This window comes from Calidris pugnax, unplaced genomic scaffold (genome assembly GCF_001431845.1).
Source record: "Calidris pugnax isolate Ruff unplaced genomic scaffold, ASM143184v1 scaffold81, whole genome shotgun sequence".
Classification (NCBI taxonomy): Eukaryota; Metazoa; Chordata; class Aves; order Charadriiformes; family Scolopacidae; genus Calidris; species Calidris pugnax.
The window spans coordinates 9,133,135-9,149,278 of NW_015090880.1; the positions used below are offsets into that span (position 1 = coordinate 9,133,135).

Here is a 16,144-nt window from a genome sequence, read left to right on the forward strand (position 1 = left end):
AAAATTATCCAATATGGTTAATTTTCATTTATATGATTTACATTACAATTTAACGGCGTGATATTCCGTTGCCTGATTTGGATGATCTTGTCTGCCTAAGCCATAAGTTACAAAACAAAAGCAACCTAGAGTGTTTATTTTTGCGAATCTTCTTCTGGGTAGCTTATGTTCTGTTTTGTAGTTTTCATTTTCGTAAAACCAATAGGAACTTCTGCTCTTCCTAAAAGAAACTGTTCCCACTTGGGAAGAGATTCTTTTATTGATGCCCAATAGAGAGTCTGAGAAAGATAAAAGAAAAAATAAACTTAATTTCAAAATCTGTGTCAGCCCGTTTAAAAACAATATAGATATGAAACGCATTATTAAATCTTGCCTCAGAAGTGAAGCATGAAATTTCAAATCTCTTCTATGACACAAAATACCAGTCTGGAAAGATTTCATTCTGCAGCATGAACTGTGAAGTGACTGAAAGTGCCCTCTTGTGGTAAGCAATAGATTAGTTTAGACCCTCACAGTACCTTTAATAAAATATTTTCCATGATAATAAACTTTTCCAAAAGCAGCTTTTATATTTAAGTACATATGTTAGTGGAATTTAATTTTGAAGTGTAAAAAATTGTTTAATGTTATAAATGGAAAGTGCTATGTAAATTGGTTATCCTAGAAAAGTTTGCCATAATGTAGTTCAAAATATTTGAGTAAAATTTTAGATGTGATAAATCACTGACAAAGTAATTGGCTCCAGTATTTGGATCACAGATTTAAAATAAATAAATAAATAAATCAATCATCAGTATAATTATCATGTGGTCTAGGAAAACCACTGTGGATTATCTAACCCTTTCTCTGTGTTACCTTGTGCTTCTGAGTAATAAATATAACTTTTTTTTTTTTTTTAATCCGTGGAATGGACATACCATTCGTCATTTTTGTATTGGTGTCCTAAGGATAATTTTGTTGGTTTTAGGATTTTGAAGAAAATTTTAAGTGCCACATACTATTTTTGCCCCCCCCCCCCCCAATAATGTGATCAAAGAGCTGTATTAAAGCCTACACTTTAATCCATCTACCAATGTAAGTATTTTTAGACATTGATGTCGATTCAGAAAAGAGTAATTTTGTAGTAGAAAACATTTACGGTACATATGTATTGAATCTTTTTTCTTTACTTGTTTTAGTATATAACATAGAAAAAGCATACCACAAAACTGAACATCTCCCTGCAGAGTATTAGATTCCTGGCTAATCATTTTGATCCTTACATGTAACTCAGATATAACTACAGCTCTTGCAGATTTACAAAAATATTTTCTCCAACAGATTTACTCAAAGAATCTTTTTTGACAAGCATATGTGCTGTCACACAAAACTACTCCGACTTAGCAAGCTGGGGATCCATTATAGCCATAACTTTCAAAGTATATTAATACAGACACATATATGGCTGAGTGAAATATGTTCAGAAGTGTTTTGGAACAAAGCACGCACAAGAATTTTGTACCATGAAAGAAAGTTTTCTTTTACCACTATTTATAGCGCTCTTCTCTAGAAGTATAAAAAAAAGGCTGAAATAGGATCTTCTCCTTCAAATAGTAACTCTGTTCTCTCTAAACTTCAGCCACTGGTGCAGCGTGTAGACATCTCTGCAGCCATAAGCAATTGCTCTGCATTCTCCAATTTGCATGGACTTTGGTCTAGGTGACACAAGCAGCTTAACCCCTGACACAGGGCAGAGGGAGAAGCTGTCCAAACCTGATCCAAACAACTCTAGAGGTGCCTTGAAAGTCCCCAAGGAGTCTAAAACTACTCCTGAGCTCAGTCAGAATAGGTTCAACTTTGGCATCTCTCTTAGCATTATTCAAGACGTACAGGTATCTAAGAAAAAATGTACCCTTTTGCCTAAAAATATGTATAAAAAAAATATTAGAAATCACTGAATGGGCATACTGAGTGTGCATCCTGTCACAGTGGAGCAGATAGGAGTAGGCTATTTACAAAATGCAACGTCAGACAAAAACTTTAATCACCAGAACAAGAAGTGATGCCTCTCATTTAAGTAATAGCCTAAGCATTACAACACTTGCCCAGCAGGTGTGAAACTAATGTAAAGTACACCTCTCTTCACAGGCTGACAGCGCTAAAATCTATACCTTTCCCCACCTTGGATGGTGCCCTAGCACACAAACTAGCGTGGGCTGCTCCGTGCTACTATACCTGTGGAAACTAAGCCAACGCACAACGGAGAACCCACAAACCACTGGTGCAAGAAAAGCAAGTGAGAATCTGAGTCAGGTGCCTCGTGGTTGAGGTGTTTAGTTTGCACAGGAAGAGCTGTGCTCCAATTGCTGCTCCCAGGACTGTTTCTGTCCTCATCATTCATTCATCACTTCAGCAAAAATCAAAAAGGAGCAGTACTTTTCATAAGTTCCCAGACAGCCATAAAATAACCCTGAGAAGTAAAAATTTCTCTGTTCATGCTGATAAACTGTTGACCCTGAAATGTGAAAATGACAATCTGTAGCAAACTGAAAATGGGATGACCATATAAACCAAACTAAATAGATCTGACATAAACACAGTAATCTTCTGATATTTACAATATTCATTAAACTAAAAAGATCTGACATAAACAGTAATCTTCTGATATTTACAATATTCATTTTTATATTTGACTTCATTTTGAAACAGAAGTTTGTATAGATCTGAAAGCTGCTAAATATTTCCACCAGAATGCTCCAGAATCTAGGGACCTTGCCCCAGAATTTAGGTTCAGCTTGCTACACAGTACACAGGCCTTTGGCTATACCAGTCACTGGATTTTAAAATCAATTATTTTCACTTTAAGAACATGCTTCAGGGGAAAAAAAGCAAAATATTTGGTAAACAGCAAATGAAAAGACAGAGTTCGAGGACTTACTTCTAACTTAACAGTATCAGGATGTGGAAGTAAACACACTCTTTCTTGCAGCTTTTTTTCTGCTGCTTCTATATCCTAAAACACAGGCAAAGTACATTTTAAAAACAAACAAACACTGGGCATATCAAAAGGAAAATGCACACTCACATAAAGACATTCAGTTAAATGAACCCATATCAGCTAAACAGCATTGAAATAATAACACTGAAGTTCAAATCTTTCTGTTTAGTCAGTCTGAAATCCAACTTGTACTAGTAAGACTAACATCCTAAATATGTTTGCTGTACCTTTTTGATACAAGAGTAAATTTCATGAGAACATAAAACTGTTGCTGCAAAATACAATTATTGTTTCTGGATACTAGGGCATATTACAGTTAAATTCTGTTCTCTAAAACTTACAAAAATGGGGTGGGGAGCAGAATGGTTTTCTCTGTGCTGCACGAAGACTGAAGTATGTATTCTAGCTACTGTAACTGTAAAGTAACTAGGCAAATTATGTGCAAGATCTTTACTCCTCAAGACAAAGATGACTTGCTAATATGCATGCATAACATGTGCACAAAAATGTAGAGCTGCAGCAAGCTGTTCACTAGACAAACTTGGATGACAATGCACCTCACATAGCTTTTTTACAAAAAAAAAAATAAATCAGTATTTGGGTTTCTGCTTGTCCAGTGGATGCGTGCTGGATTCACAGAGGCCTAAATACATTTTTAAAAAAAGAAACAACCAAAAAACAACATCAACAAACAAATCAAAACATCCCCCCAAACTAACCGCCCTCCCCCTTTAAAGTTCTGACCCATTCTTGTGGGCTTAGTTCCATACCCAAACATTGAAGAGATTGAGTGGTGGGCAGATGAAGAGAGACAGAAAGGGACGTGGGAGTGGGGTGTGAAGAAGCCAAAGCTGAACAGAGTGGAGGGGGAAAGAAAGTATAGCAGATGGCAGAGTTGGGAGCAGAGAGCGGGTGTGAAGAGTACAACAGAAAAACTAAATGAGAGAGGAAATTCCCCAAAGGGACTTCCCAAATATTCACCACCACTGCCGCTGAAAAGAAGAGTGAGATTCTGGAGAAGCACATCCACAAGAGAGACCAAACATGATTACTGGTATTGAATATTAGCCAATCTGAATACATCAATAAGTAAACAGTGCTAGACTCAAGTTTAGCTTGAAATATATGACTCAAATTCAGTAGAGTATGATTAATAAAAGCAAAAAAACAGTCTTACTGTTAGCTGAAGTTCAACTTAGTGGTATAGATACACTCAGTTAATTCAATTTACAGTGTTCACTTTATTCCACTTCATTAATTCCTTTTACAGCATGACTGTTCTCTTGTACGTAAGCACAACCCAAACCTAAGCAAAACTGTTCTCCCTTTTCTACAGCAAAGTGCAAACCCTTGTAGGAAGCTAAATGATTCTGAGAAAGAGGAAACTAAGTCTCAGATTTATCCAAATCCTCAGAAGCAGCAAGTGGCTGCCCCTTTTCAGGCAAGAAAAGAGTAACAGAGAGTAAACACAAGGTGGGGAAATATGGGCAAAGATGGACCCCATTTGAAGTCACAATGTCAAAATAACAGAGGACAATACAGACTTAGCTAACCTAAGCAAGGAATTCTCTAATGCATGTACTTAGACCAGATACACCATAAATAGCGCCAAATGAAGCTCATTATCAGTATGGCTCAGACTACGTCTGGAGAAATTATCACCATACTGAAAAGAAAGATTAATCTGTAACGTTCATTTCATATTCTTCCATACGATTTTCCTCCTTCCTGATACCTTTTTCCTAATTCCTGCAGGAATTTTCACAGGAAGGAAGAATACCAATCAAGTTCATTATTTATCTTTACACTCAGCTAAGTCATTGGAATGTTTACGGTGATAGGAAATGTGTCTTTGAGGCAAGAAAGGAGACAGCAGTTGTGCATATATGTTTAGTTGAGAAGGTCACTTTGGCATAGCCTAGATATTGGATGTGTCTTTTTGTTGCTCACTCTAGTTTGTATGTTGTGCAGTCTATTGTCATTCAGAATCCTGATTTATTGACAGACAGTGAAAGAAATTTTTGCTGGAAGGTGTAGCATGCTTTATAAAATAACTGGAACTACTGAAAGATTAGATGGCACTTCTCGGGTGTCTGTACAACTGCTAAGCTTTGTAGGAAAAAGAAATTCTCATCATCAACATAAAAATAAATACATCAGCAGTTTAAACTTCTTCAGAATAAATAGCAAATCTAATATGTCACAGCACTGAAAAAAGAGAGCATCTTACAACGCTTCCCCTAAAACCACAAGGACTGGAACGAAAACAATTCAAGACCCTTCCCCAGAGGTAAAATGGAATGCATGACACATGCATCACTTTTAGGGGACCAAATTCAGCTGTCACTTATATTGATATCAGTCTGGCAGAATCCCACTTAAATAATTCTAAAATTACAGGCCTGTGAAGGAAAGCAAATTTGGTCTAAACTACCTTCCCGATACTAACTATAATATAGCATATTCTTTATTTTCTATATCGTGTTATAAGCTGTTGCACAGCAAGACATATTTCTAAACACAAGAAATATTACCAACAAATAAAGGTCATAGATTATAAATACCAGTCTAATTTCTGCTTTTATTACAACAATATTATATAAGTACCAACTGATACAGATTTCCACAATCTGCAGCCTCCCTCTAAAGACATCAAGGAAAATATTATGATAATTATGTTAAAATCCTGAGCAAGGGCTTATAATGTTAAAAATTCAGTTAAAAAGAAATGTTTAGTTCCTTGCTTCCGACTGATTAGTAAATAAATTAATTTTGAAATGCTTTCCTGTGCATAAATATCAACTAGCACAGAGAAAGAAAAATGTCTTTTGCTATGATCACATACTGAAAACAACTGATTTTGCTTACATGCAGAAAAACAGAAATGCAAATAAAAAAATAACACTTCATCATGTCCATGTATTTTTGAGTAGGCCAAATCAACAACTCTCCACATGGTAACTGTGAAATGTACAGTGCCTGGTATCAGGAACAATATTCTGAAGCTGGCACATTAATCAGTCTTGTTTTCAAGCTTCTCATATATTATTCTGAATAGATTTTTTTTTTTCCTGTTTTCTTCTGTTATCAGAAAGCATCTGCAGGAGTGCATGCCTGTTAAAACTAGTATAAAATTAATAGATTTAAACTGATTTATGCTACTTTATCCTGCAACAGAATTTGTTTTGATACATATGTTTTTGCTTTTTTTCCCGTACAAACACCAACATTTTTGACACTTGAAAGGAACAATTTTGAGGATGTGACAGAAGATGGCAAATATCTGTTTAGCTGCAAAAATATTTACACTCTGTATATGTCTGAGCTATTGTTAACATTTCCAATACAGCAAGCTTTCAGCATGCAGAAATATACCCTATGTTTATTGTGTTCGCCTGTATACATTAACTGAGAATGCAGTTATAAAATACAAACAATTTACACACAACAATATTTATTAAATAAAAATCTATTATGAAGTGGATACAGAAAATGGGAGTCATAATGGCTGAAATTACTAAATCAATGGAGCACGAACTATGGAAAAAATAAACCAACCATCCACCTCTCACTCTCCTTCTGAAGCACCTACACTCGTCTATACCCACCACAGAGTAGTTTGATCTCCCCAGCCCAGAATACACCAGTTTACCAGGGTCCAAGCTGAAAAATCTTCCTCGTCACAGAGTAGTTAAGAAGGCATCTCTGATTAACGGTTCTGCCTTGTCTGCCACTCCCTAAATATACCTTCCCTTTAAATACAAAGAGGGCCTGCAATAGAATTATACCTATCCAAAATGCGAAATCTTGACCAGGTTCTGCATGCAGAAACAAAAAATTTTCAGTGACACAAATGAATCTTGTCATTTTCTAGAGTAAAACTTATTGTTTCAGTAAACACAATGCATGCAAAATGGAACCGTAATAAGTGAGAGTTTAAAACAAAAGCACAAGAAGTATGGTTTTCTGCTGTTTCCTGAACCACCAACAAACATTCTTCAAGTGCATGCTCATGTCAGTGGCCAAGTGCAATCTCTTCAAACTCAGATGCCTAAACTAGAGATTCTAAAAGAGGTTTTAGCATTCCAGTCCCTGCCATCAAACCTAGATCTTTCTAATTACCCATTCTCAACTGTCTGTTGAATTTACCTAGGAAACATAAATCTTACCTAAATATGACAACAGGTATGTAGAACAGCTACTAACATTATTAACAGCAACACTACTAGGAAGAGCCAGAAACACCAAACACTGTTTTTACAAACTTGCAAGTCAAATTCTTGAAGTCATTCTACACCTCTTCAAAGAAAAACATTAAACTGAGAACTTCTTCCACAGCTTCCCACCACCATAGTGGGAGAACAGTTCTTACCCTGGACTAAAAGCATTACAGCCTGGTCGGTGTCTATTTCCAAGCATACCCCTATACCTTGAATAAAAATGTAAAGGCGCTGTGAGTCCTGTCAGAGTAAGTTCTCTTAGGCAGACACGTAATAGCATGTGTTGCATCTCTACATGTACTTTAAAAAGAAATAATAATTAAAAAAAAGGATAGTAGCAGCTGCCACCACGAGGCTCACATAAGAAGGGCATGGGAAATAGGTAGTGATGCCACCAGATAATGAAGACTTCTCATTTAATACTTTTGGTCAACTTACAGAGGGAACTGTATATAGGAGAATTCAAGCGATAACTACAGAGCAAACACTTTTTAAAAATTTCTTTAAGCTACATAACCATGATATTTCAATGCGGTTCCTGGTAGTTGCAGAAACTTACATTTAAAAGTGCTGCATTCCTTTTACGAGCTGCATCAGCTGCTTGAGTTTGCCATGTCTTTTTAGTCTTTTTGTCTCCTAGATAAGTCTCCATCTGCTGTAGCAGCTCTGATCTCTGAGACAGTCTACAAAGGAAAACATTTTGCTAAGTGGGTAGAACATTTTGCTCAGGAGCTAGAAAATAACCTTTTTACCTTACCCAGTCTTCTCAAAACTATGGGGCTAATTAAGCCGGCTGTAGGGTGGGTGTGCTGGGGGAGGGAAAAGGTACAGGCAGCCACCACCTGCTGTGCCTGTATGAAGCTATAACGTTGCAACCAGCAGTCCTCATATGCTAAGGTGCTTCGAAGCGCTGAATCTCCCAGAACAGGAAAGGCAGGGTGGGTTGGGGTGACTCGATCAGTACTACTCTTGCTAGTTGGCAAGTATGAGTTGTTACAAGAAAAGCAGATTTTTCTGAATCATTACTGTATTGGCTTCACAATCTGAGTTTACAGGGCAACAAAGAAGCAATTCTATAATTGAGATACAGAGTGAGAGAATCCAATTACCTTCCCCAAATAGGAATTTAACGGTGACAGGAGGTTAACAATGGAGAAGTTAAAGCAGTACCGCTATGGGAAGTCAAAACCCTCATCAACCTAAATACCCTTAACGGCAATCAAGGATGCTAATTCCAATAGTTCATGAAGGAAGAGTGCCACCTCCTGGAACACCAACCCCTTCTTGAAATACCACCGTGCTCTGCACAGAGCTCAGATTCACTGTTCACAGGATGGTTGTGTGCAGGGAGGGAGGTCTGGAAGGACCACAACACAAACTGCTGCCAGGCAGGCTGCTGCACCGAAACAATTACTTACATCTCTTCATGCCTTCTAGCAAGATGAACCTCCTGAGTCAAATAAGATGACATCTTCAGTCCTTTGCCCCAGTTTTGTGACTCTATTAAAAGAAAACCAAGTGAAATCAAAATCTTCCAAAGACATACACGAACATACACTTTTCAGTATCAAACAATTCCATGTTAAAAACGTTTGTGCATTATATTTATGTATCAGTTATCTACGTAACACCTGTTTGTAAATTGTAATATTCCCTGCAAGACATTGTTACATTACACTTTGAATACATGCACACTACTAATGTTCACGTTTTAGGAAAATCTTACTAGATTCTAATAATTTATGAGACAACTAAAATTTGACTTTCAAGTTTCAAATTTTGCATTAATTTTTCTCAGGTTTCAGATGCTTACAACCCCCCACAGAAGCCATGTGCTTTTGTGTAATTTGTGTATTACTGTTTACATTAGTGATTTCTGGCTTTTGTCAAGTTACCTTGAACAAAGTTATACTTGCAAGTATCTTTTATAACTACCTCTCACAGATAGTGTCCTGTTCATAGGAAATCTAAGTACAGACATGATTGAACTAAGTAACTTAAGCTACTAAACCAGTTAAAAATTAAACTGGTTGAGTGCTTGAAAAAGTGAAAACTTCTTGAGGTCAGCTCTTCAGTACTGTAACACAGCACGTGATGGGATACACAGCTTAAATTGTTTAAATCTTACTTTTTGAAATATGAAGGAAATCAACTGCCCACTGCATGCAAATCAAGATCCTACAGCACTTTTCAGAGGGACCAAAGCATTTTACAGCCCAGTATTTTTTCACGTCAGAGGTGATTGTATTGTTGTCACAAGAAGTAAAGAAAGTAAAAGGCCCTAATACATGTTCACAATGTTGAAGGGTGGGAGAACTAAAAGATTTCATCCAGATACAAGAACATTAGGCAAGGCCTCCTCTCTGTCAAGAAATCCACACTGGACTTTGAAGTAAGTTATTTACATGTGCACTCTAACTTCAGGAGAGCGCATTTTCTAGGGATGCGTGTTTCCCCACACTCTGAAAAATACTCCTATGCAACTGGCCTATGCGTTGCTGAAGCCTCCCCTTCCTTCAGTGAGGGGGACACCCCCTCTGCGCTCTCCCCCTCAGGCAAGATCCACCCCCATCAGGCAGGGCCTTTAAGGCAACGGGAGAGACTAAAGCAGGGGGGGACCGCAACCGCACGCACCTCTTTCCTTCAGGGGAGCCTAGCTTACAAACTATAAAATAAACAAGCAGCCGGTGCGGGCGTCCTCCCCCTCGCAGCACCGCGGGGCGACCGCTTCACTGTCAAGGCGTGAGGGAAGCCGGGCCGGGCCGCTGCGGGCCGGGCCCCACCGGCAGCCCCAGGCTCAGCCCCAGCGGACTCGGGAGCCCTGGGGAAGCCCCTCAGACCCCGCCTGAGGGCAGGGGGCCGGGCCCCGCCTCAGGCCCACGGCCCCTGAGGGGAGCGGAGAGCAGGGCCATGGGCGGCGCGCACCGAGGGCAGGCAGGCGCCGCCCTTAGCCCTACCATTGGGAAAGGGGGGGGACGGGGGGACGGAGGACCTACGAGCCCGTCGGAATGTACCATCGATGTAGGATGGGCGGGGGAAGAAGGCAGAGAAGAAAAATCAGTAAATACGCGGATCTAGTTTACCTTCAGCCTCGCTGCTTCGAAAAGGAAAGACGCCACCCACCCGCCACGACGCCTCGACCGTCTCCCCCGCTGTCATGGAGACGGCCGGAAAGGTGGAGCCTCGCCGTGGGCGCTGATTGGCGCCGCGGCGCCCCGGTAGGCGGGATCAGGCGAGGTCGGGATCCGCCTTCGCCGCTGGGATTGGAGGAGCGAGAGGAGGCAGGGCCCAGCCGTCACGGGCGGGTGGGCTCGTGTCGTGACCGTTACCCTTGAGGCGGCGCGCGCGGTCTGAGGTGGCACCGATCGCCGTGAAACCGATGGCGGCAACCGCCCCGCTCCCCTCAGCGCCCGCCCGCCACATCGGGCGAGTGTTTGGGCACACTTTTGGGGCTTTCTCAGCCCAACGGCGCCAAAGAAGAGCGAACCCTCTCCGGGTGACGTTGAGCTGTTGCCGAGGGTGGCGTTGCCTGCTCTTACTCCTTCCCGAGCCCGCTCACCCCAGCGAGCTCCTGGCGCTCTCTAGTGAGGTACCCCTGCATTTGAAGGCAGGCGCTGCTTTCCCGCACAAGGCACAGCGTTACATATATGTTTTTTTTGGCAGGGGAAGAGTGCTGTGAGTGCCAGCCAGATTCTCCACGAGCGTTTCCAAACCCCGTGGTGTGGGTCTTGCCATCTGTATAGTCGAGAGCAGAATTTCTTCCAGGCCTCAAAGCTGAAGAGTTACAGCGGTTCACTCTAGCCCTTTATAGTCATGTTTCATCAAAAAGTGCTTAAAGGCACTTTTTTTTTTTTTTAAAAAAAAAAGCACAATCCACTTTTTTTGTGAATGTGTTGTACTTCAAAAAGAAAAAAACCAACCCATAAACCAAACAATCCTAAGCTGAATACAGCTGAAAGTTTATTTTTCTTCATTTTCTTCATTGTTCCCGGATAGATGGACATGCGTTTGTAGCTGAGGGTGATTTCCGAAATCACTTGTCTTCCCTGTTTCCTTTCTAAACATTCTCTGATCATAGCGTTTTAAGGCATCTCGTCACGAGCCTTTCTTACTGCTGATCAGAAGCTTTTTCTTGTGATATTCTTCAGCTCTTTTCCATTTTTTCCATTCTCTGATTTTATATTCCTGCAACAAACGCATTAATTCACTTTATGACATATAATTAAGTAGAAATTCTTTAATGCGCTTGTCAGCTTACCCCTGCTTATTGCATATTGCAGCAGTCAGGATAAATAGTACTTAAAATCCCTCCCCCTCCCCCCCCTTGTGATTTAAAGACAAGACTTCCCAATAAATGATAGGGAAAAATAGGAGCCTGTCCTCATTTCTAATGGTGTGAAAAGCTAATGGTTACGGTCTCACTAAATTTAAAGGAAAGCCTAAGTGTTTTGCATATTCTTCTTTGAGCTACACCAGTTCTCCGTAATGGCGGTGATCTTTCTTTCCTGTAGCATTTAATGAATTTCAGAAAGAATAAAGACAAATTGGAGTTTGGTTTACATAAAGCATTATATATGCCATTTGTGGAGAGAATGCAAAGAACATTTTAGTTAAGCTACAGATACTATCAATTGTTCAGTGTTGCGGAAACAGACAGGATGGAAACCATAATTTCTTAATGACTGCTTTATGTGACAGTGGATGAAACACTCTGTAAGATCATAGCTAATGAGCTATAAACTCTGCTTTTAGTTTTTCAGTATTAATGTTCTTTTTTCATTAGAAGAGAAACCTAACCTAGCTCAGTTTCCAGCTTGTCAAGAATATAAGCTTTAAACTTATTTTTTTTAAAAAAAAAAAGACTGCTAGCAACAGCCAGAAATCCCCAGTAACAGGCTGTTTTGAATAGATGGTTCCTTGTATCTGTGAAGCACCCACAATGAAGTTGGTTGCAGAAACGGGGCTTTATGGCTAAGAGTCACTTAAATAGGAAAAAGCATTCTCTTGCACATCTTAATGCACTGGCATCTGATTGTAGCCTACTCTGCAGATTTTTGTGTCATCCGACCCCCCTCTCCCCCCAGTTTTTCAGTTATACTGTGCATCTTACAGGAAAAAAAATATTTAAAAGTTTTTATGTGAGTCTTCATTAAATATTCCCTCTTTGTGTGAACCTACTGTTGGATCACTGGTATAAAATTTGAAAACTGATACTTACTGTCCAGTTGTGCTAATTGTACACTTTAACACCGGAGTGATCTCTCTGTTGTTGGTCACAGTCTGCAGTAGAAGTGTTAGGCCTGGGATCGTGTACTCCATGAGTCCCTAAATATGGATTAAGGACTGAAATTTGGGCATTGTGACCCTAAGTTTTTTGTCACCCTGCAATTTGGTTTTAGTCTGAAAACGTAGAAGGGGTTTTCTGAGCAAAACTGGTGAGTTGTAACACTAGGTGGCACTTAAACACAGCTAACGAAGACTTTTAAACCTTGCAACACACAAAAACAGTCAAACACATTCTGTTCTAACATGCAGTTAATTATATCCTCAAAATGATGTCTTGGATTGATATTACTAAACAAACATGTATAAAATGTAATTACAGACAAGTGAAATAAATACTGTAGGCTTATAATTGCAAGATATGTTTTTTGCTTGTAATATGCTACACACCTGTGCATAGTTTATATAGCTAGTATTTTATTTTGTCATTTTTACTAACATGTAGAATGGTGCGATTTAGCTTTATGTTCTTTTATTTACTGGTACCAATTCTTGCCATATGTCAGTTTTTAAAAAATGGAATGTTTTTATCTAGTGGGATTTTAAAACAGGAGTATTTCAAAGGGAAAACAATAAAAAGAGAGGTTTTTTTATGAGACCACTTCAAAACATTTTTTTTGAAAAATGCATATTTTTTAGGTTTTTTTCTACTTGCTTTTCTTTCCTTTTCTTTCTTTACTTGCTTTTTGGAGGTACACCTCTATTGCGATAGTAGCTTAATATCCGATTGGAGGTCCAAAGTCTATCTGTTAATAAACGTTTCTTAAGTGATACCATTGGCAAAATATACCAGGCCTACAGGACAGTCTAAGAGCCGTGAAATCCCATCACAGCAGCTTGGGGCCATCACCTTGGATTCTGGCAGTTTTTTCCCCACCAGCTGCAGCATTTCAATCAACTGCATAAGCCCCGCGCGGAGCTGCTTTAAGCCACAACAAGCTAAAAAGGCAAAGACCTGCAAGGAAATGTCCTCTCAGTGCAGGAGCAAGCTAATAAAGCATCAAACCTAGAAAGTGCAAAAGTGGACTTCTCGTTCCTCTTTCTCCTCACATTCCAATGTTCAGGGAGTTGCTCTCAGCCCTACTGTTAGCAGTTCCCATACCATTCTCTTTTCAGGGTTACAGTTATGTTCTCTGTGATAGTGAGGTTAGAGGTAAGATGAAGCTCGTAAATGGTAGGACATTCCTGGATTTGCATTTTGTTATTTGGCAGCTAAAGGTGTGTATTTGGTTTGGGAAAGACTGGTGTACGTGTGGAAGTCACACTGTGTTGAGAGAAAATTGCAAGTGCATTGCTGAACGCTTCGACAAACTAATGGGAACAATCTGTGTGTGCTTGTTGGAATTGCCCCCAGACACCAGGAGACCTGTTTCAGGTGAACCAGAACCCAACCAACAGACTGGGGTGGGCTGAGCACCCACGAGCCAGTGCAAAAATAGTTGTCCAAACTAAAGACAGTTGGGTCAAGTTCAGAAGAAGAGTTGGATGACCTGTGGGAAGAGGAAAAACCAACAGCTCTGAGTGTGAGGACACAGAGGTGGTGGAACTCCCAACTGGTTTGTGTGCCTGTGAAAGTGGGGTATGAAACTGTGGATCAGACCAGCCCAAACTCTGTGTCCAATGGCAAAGAAAAAAATAATGGTTGTGGTAGAAGGGCATAAGGAAGAGAATATAAGAGAATATTTTCTTTACACTCTGAGATAAAACCTGATAAACAGGACAAAGCTAAGAAAATCAGTATTCAGCTGCATTTTTTTTTTTTTTTTCTTTTAAGAAAGATCCTTTTAGGTCCTGGAACAGTCTTTCCAGGTAGCAGCAGATATAACTGTGAAATACAAACTAGCCGAGACAATACTTGAAACAGTTTACTGATACACCCATTTGGTACCATCAAGGGGATGCAAGCCCTAACAGGTGCCTTCCATCAGTGGTTTCTATGGTGTAGCTGCTGCTTTTTGAAGATTGCAATAGTTTGGCCCTTGAGTAATAACATTAAGCCTCCTCTTAAAAAAAAAAAAAAAAAAAAAAAAAAAGAAATCTACAGGACTCAACTGACTTTAACAGATGTACAGGTAGTAGAATGTTTTACAAGTAATTATAAAAACTATTTACAGTAATTAGCTTGAATCTAATTGCTTCTCAGCATGTTAGGATAGTAAATTACAGCTTTATTTCAAACAACTCCTGTTGTCTGTTTTCCCTAAACGGAACACAGGAAACCCAGTGAAAACAAACACTTGGAGAAACGCTGTTCTCAGTTCCTGTTTGAAGTGTGTAGAAGGGGGAAGCTGAGCTTTGATCTCACAAGCAGCTCTTCACTTACCTGCATAGGCTACATCTTTCTTCCCTTACGCACCAAGAACCTCCCGAGAGGAGTAAGAGGATGCCTGTGAACAAGAGGGACAGAAATACACCTTTTGGCTCTAAAGTGAGAGGGTCACATCAGAGGATTTATACATGAGAAGGCTGATTTTCCATGGCTCCCTCCCTGGTCAGTGCAGAGGGATAAGCTCTCCTGGACAGCGATGCAGAGCATGAAGCTGAGTGTTTGGAGTAGCTCTGAAGGACCGGAGGTATCTTTCTGTATGGGCTGGGTAGGGAGCTTTGAGAAACCATCTTCCTCAGATTGGTGTCTATAATGATGTCCCTGGTCAGTGTCTGACCATCTGCTTCAAACCCAGCCACAGCTTATGTCTGTCACACCCTCGTGGAGGTTCATTGGACTTCCTCGAGACTGATGTCCCTTGCCACGCAGGTAGAGAGCCCCTCAGCTTTGGCCTGATTGGAAGTTCCTCTTTGAAAGTGTAGCAAGTTTACTGAAATGCAAGTCAGCGCCTGCTAATGTTCATGTGAATCCAATCACAGGTTATTTAAACAGCCTTCCAACTGCTTTCCCACACTGCTTTCAATGGACTGGACAATTTAACTTTGTGTCCACTCTTGCTCCAGGATGATGATAGACACCATCTTCAGTTTTAGTCTGTTTGCATTGGGTGTACAAGCCAGCCTATAACTTTTACCTAGCGTAAGTAAGTAAGGCTATTGCCATCTGGTCTTACAGTAAAATTGTATAATTCTGTAACGATGATACATCTACAGAAGCAAAAAGTACTTTGAATTTTAATATATGCATTTATGTGACTGTCAAGATGCCTGATATTAATAGCTTGACTTTTACTGTAAGCAGAGGTAGAAGAAACAACACCACCTTCACAGTTCTGGCACAGTTTCCTCGTGAGCTGAATTCTCACCCCATAGTTTCTGTCTCTGGCTTTTGCCATACAAAGCTGAGCAGGAGTGTTCTATTTTTTATTTCAGTTTAGATTCTGAATACTTTTATTATGAGTTTCTTCAGTCCCTGGGAGAAATTAGAGAGGCAACAGTGCTTCTCCTATTGCATAACACCAACATTTATTGACAATAAAAATAACTGAACTTGCACAAGAAGCCAGTTTCTAATAAACCCTTTTACTAGGTTGTTGTTATGAAGGTTGAGCTTTTCATTTTTTACAAAAACCCCACTCTTTTTAAAGAAAGGTCAGTCAATCTTTATAGACGGATTTAATAAATGACTTTTCCCCTCTTACCAAATTTAGTCTTTTGTTGAATTGTTTCAGCTCCTATTAAAGCTTCACAAAAATGTACCTTCTATTATATTTCTTCT

At 39.7% G+C, this 16,144-nt stretch overlaps 1 protein-coding gene across 1 annotated transcript; it reads right to left on the reverse strand.

The window, feature by feature from the left end:
* On the reverse strand, positions 1-10,357 carry LOC106890792 (chromosome unknown open reading frame, human C3orf14). Its single transcript, XM_014946813.1, has 5 exons — positions 10,281-10,357; positions 8,616-8,697; positions 7,757-7,880; positions 2,918-2,992; positions 1-278 (listed from the first exon to the last, which is right to left on the reverse strand). The coding sequence occupies exons 1-5, from the start codon at positions 10,354-10,356 to the stop codon at positions 135-137; spliced, it is 501 nt and encodes a 166-aa protein (XP_014802299.1). The 5' UTR covers position 10,357; the 3' UTR covers positions 1-134.
* Positions 10,358-16,144: the final 5,787 nt, after the last annotated feature.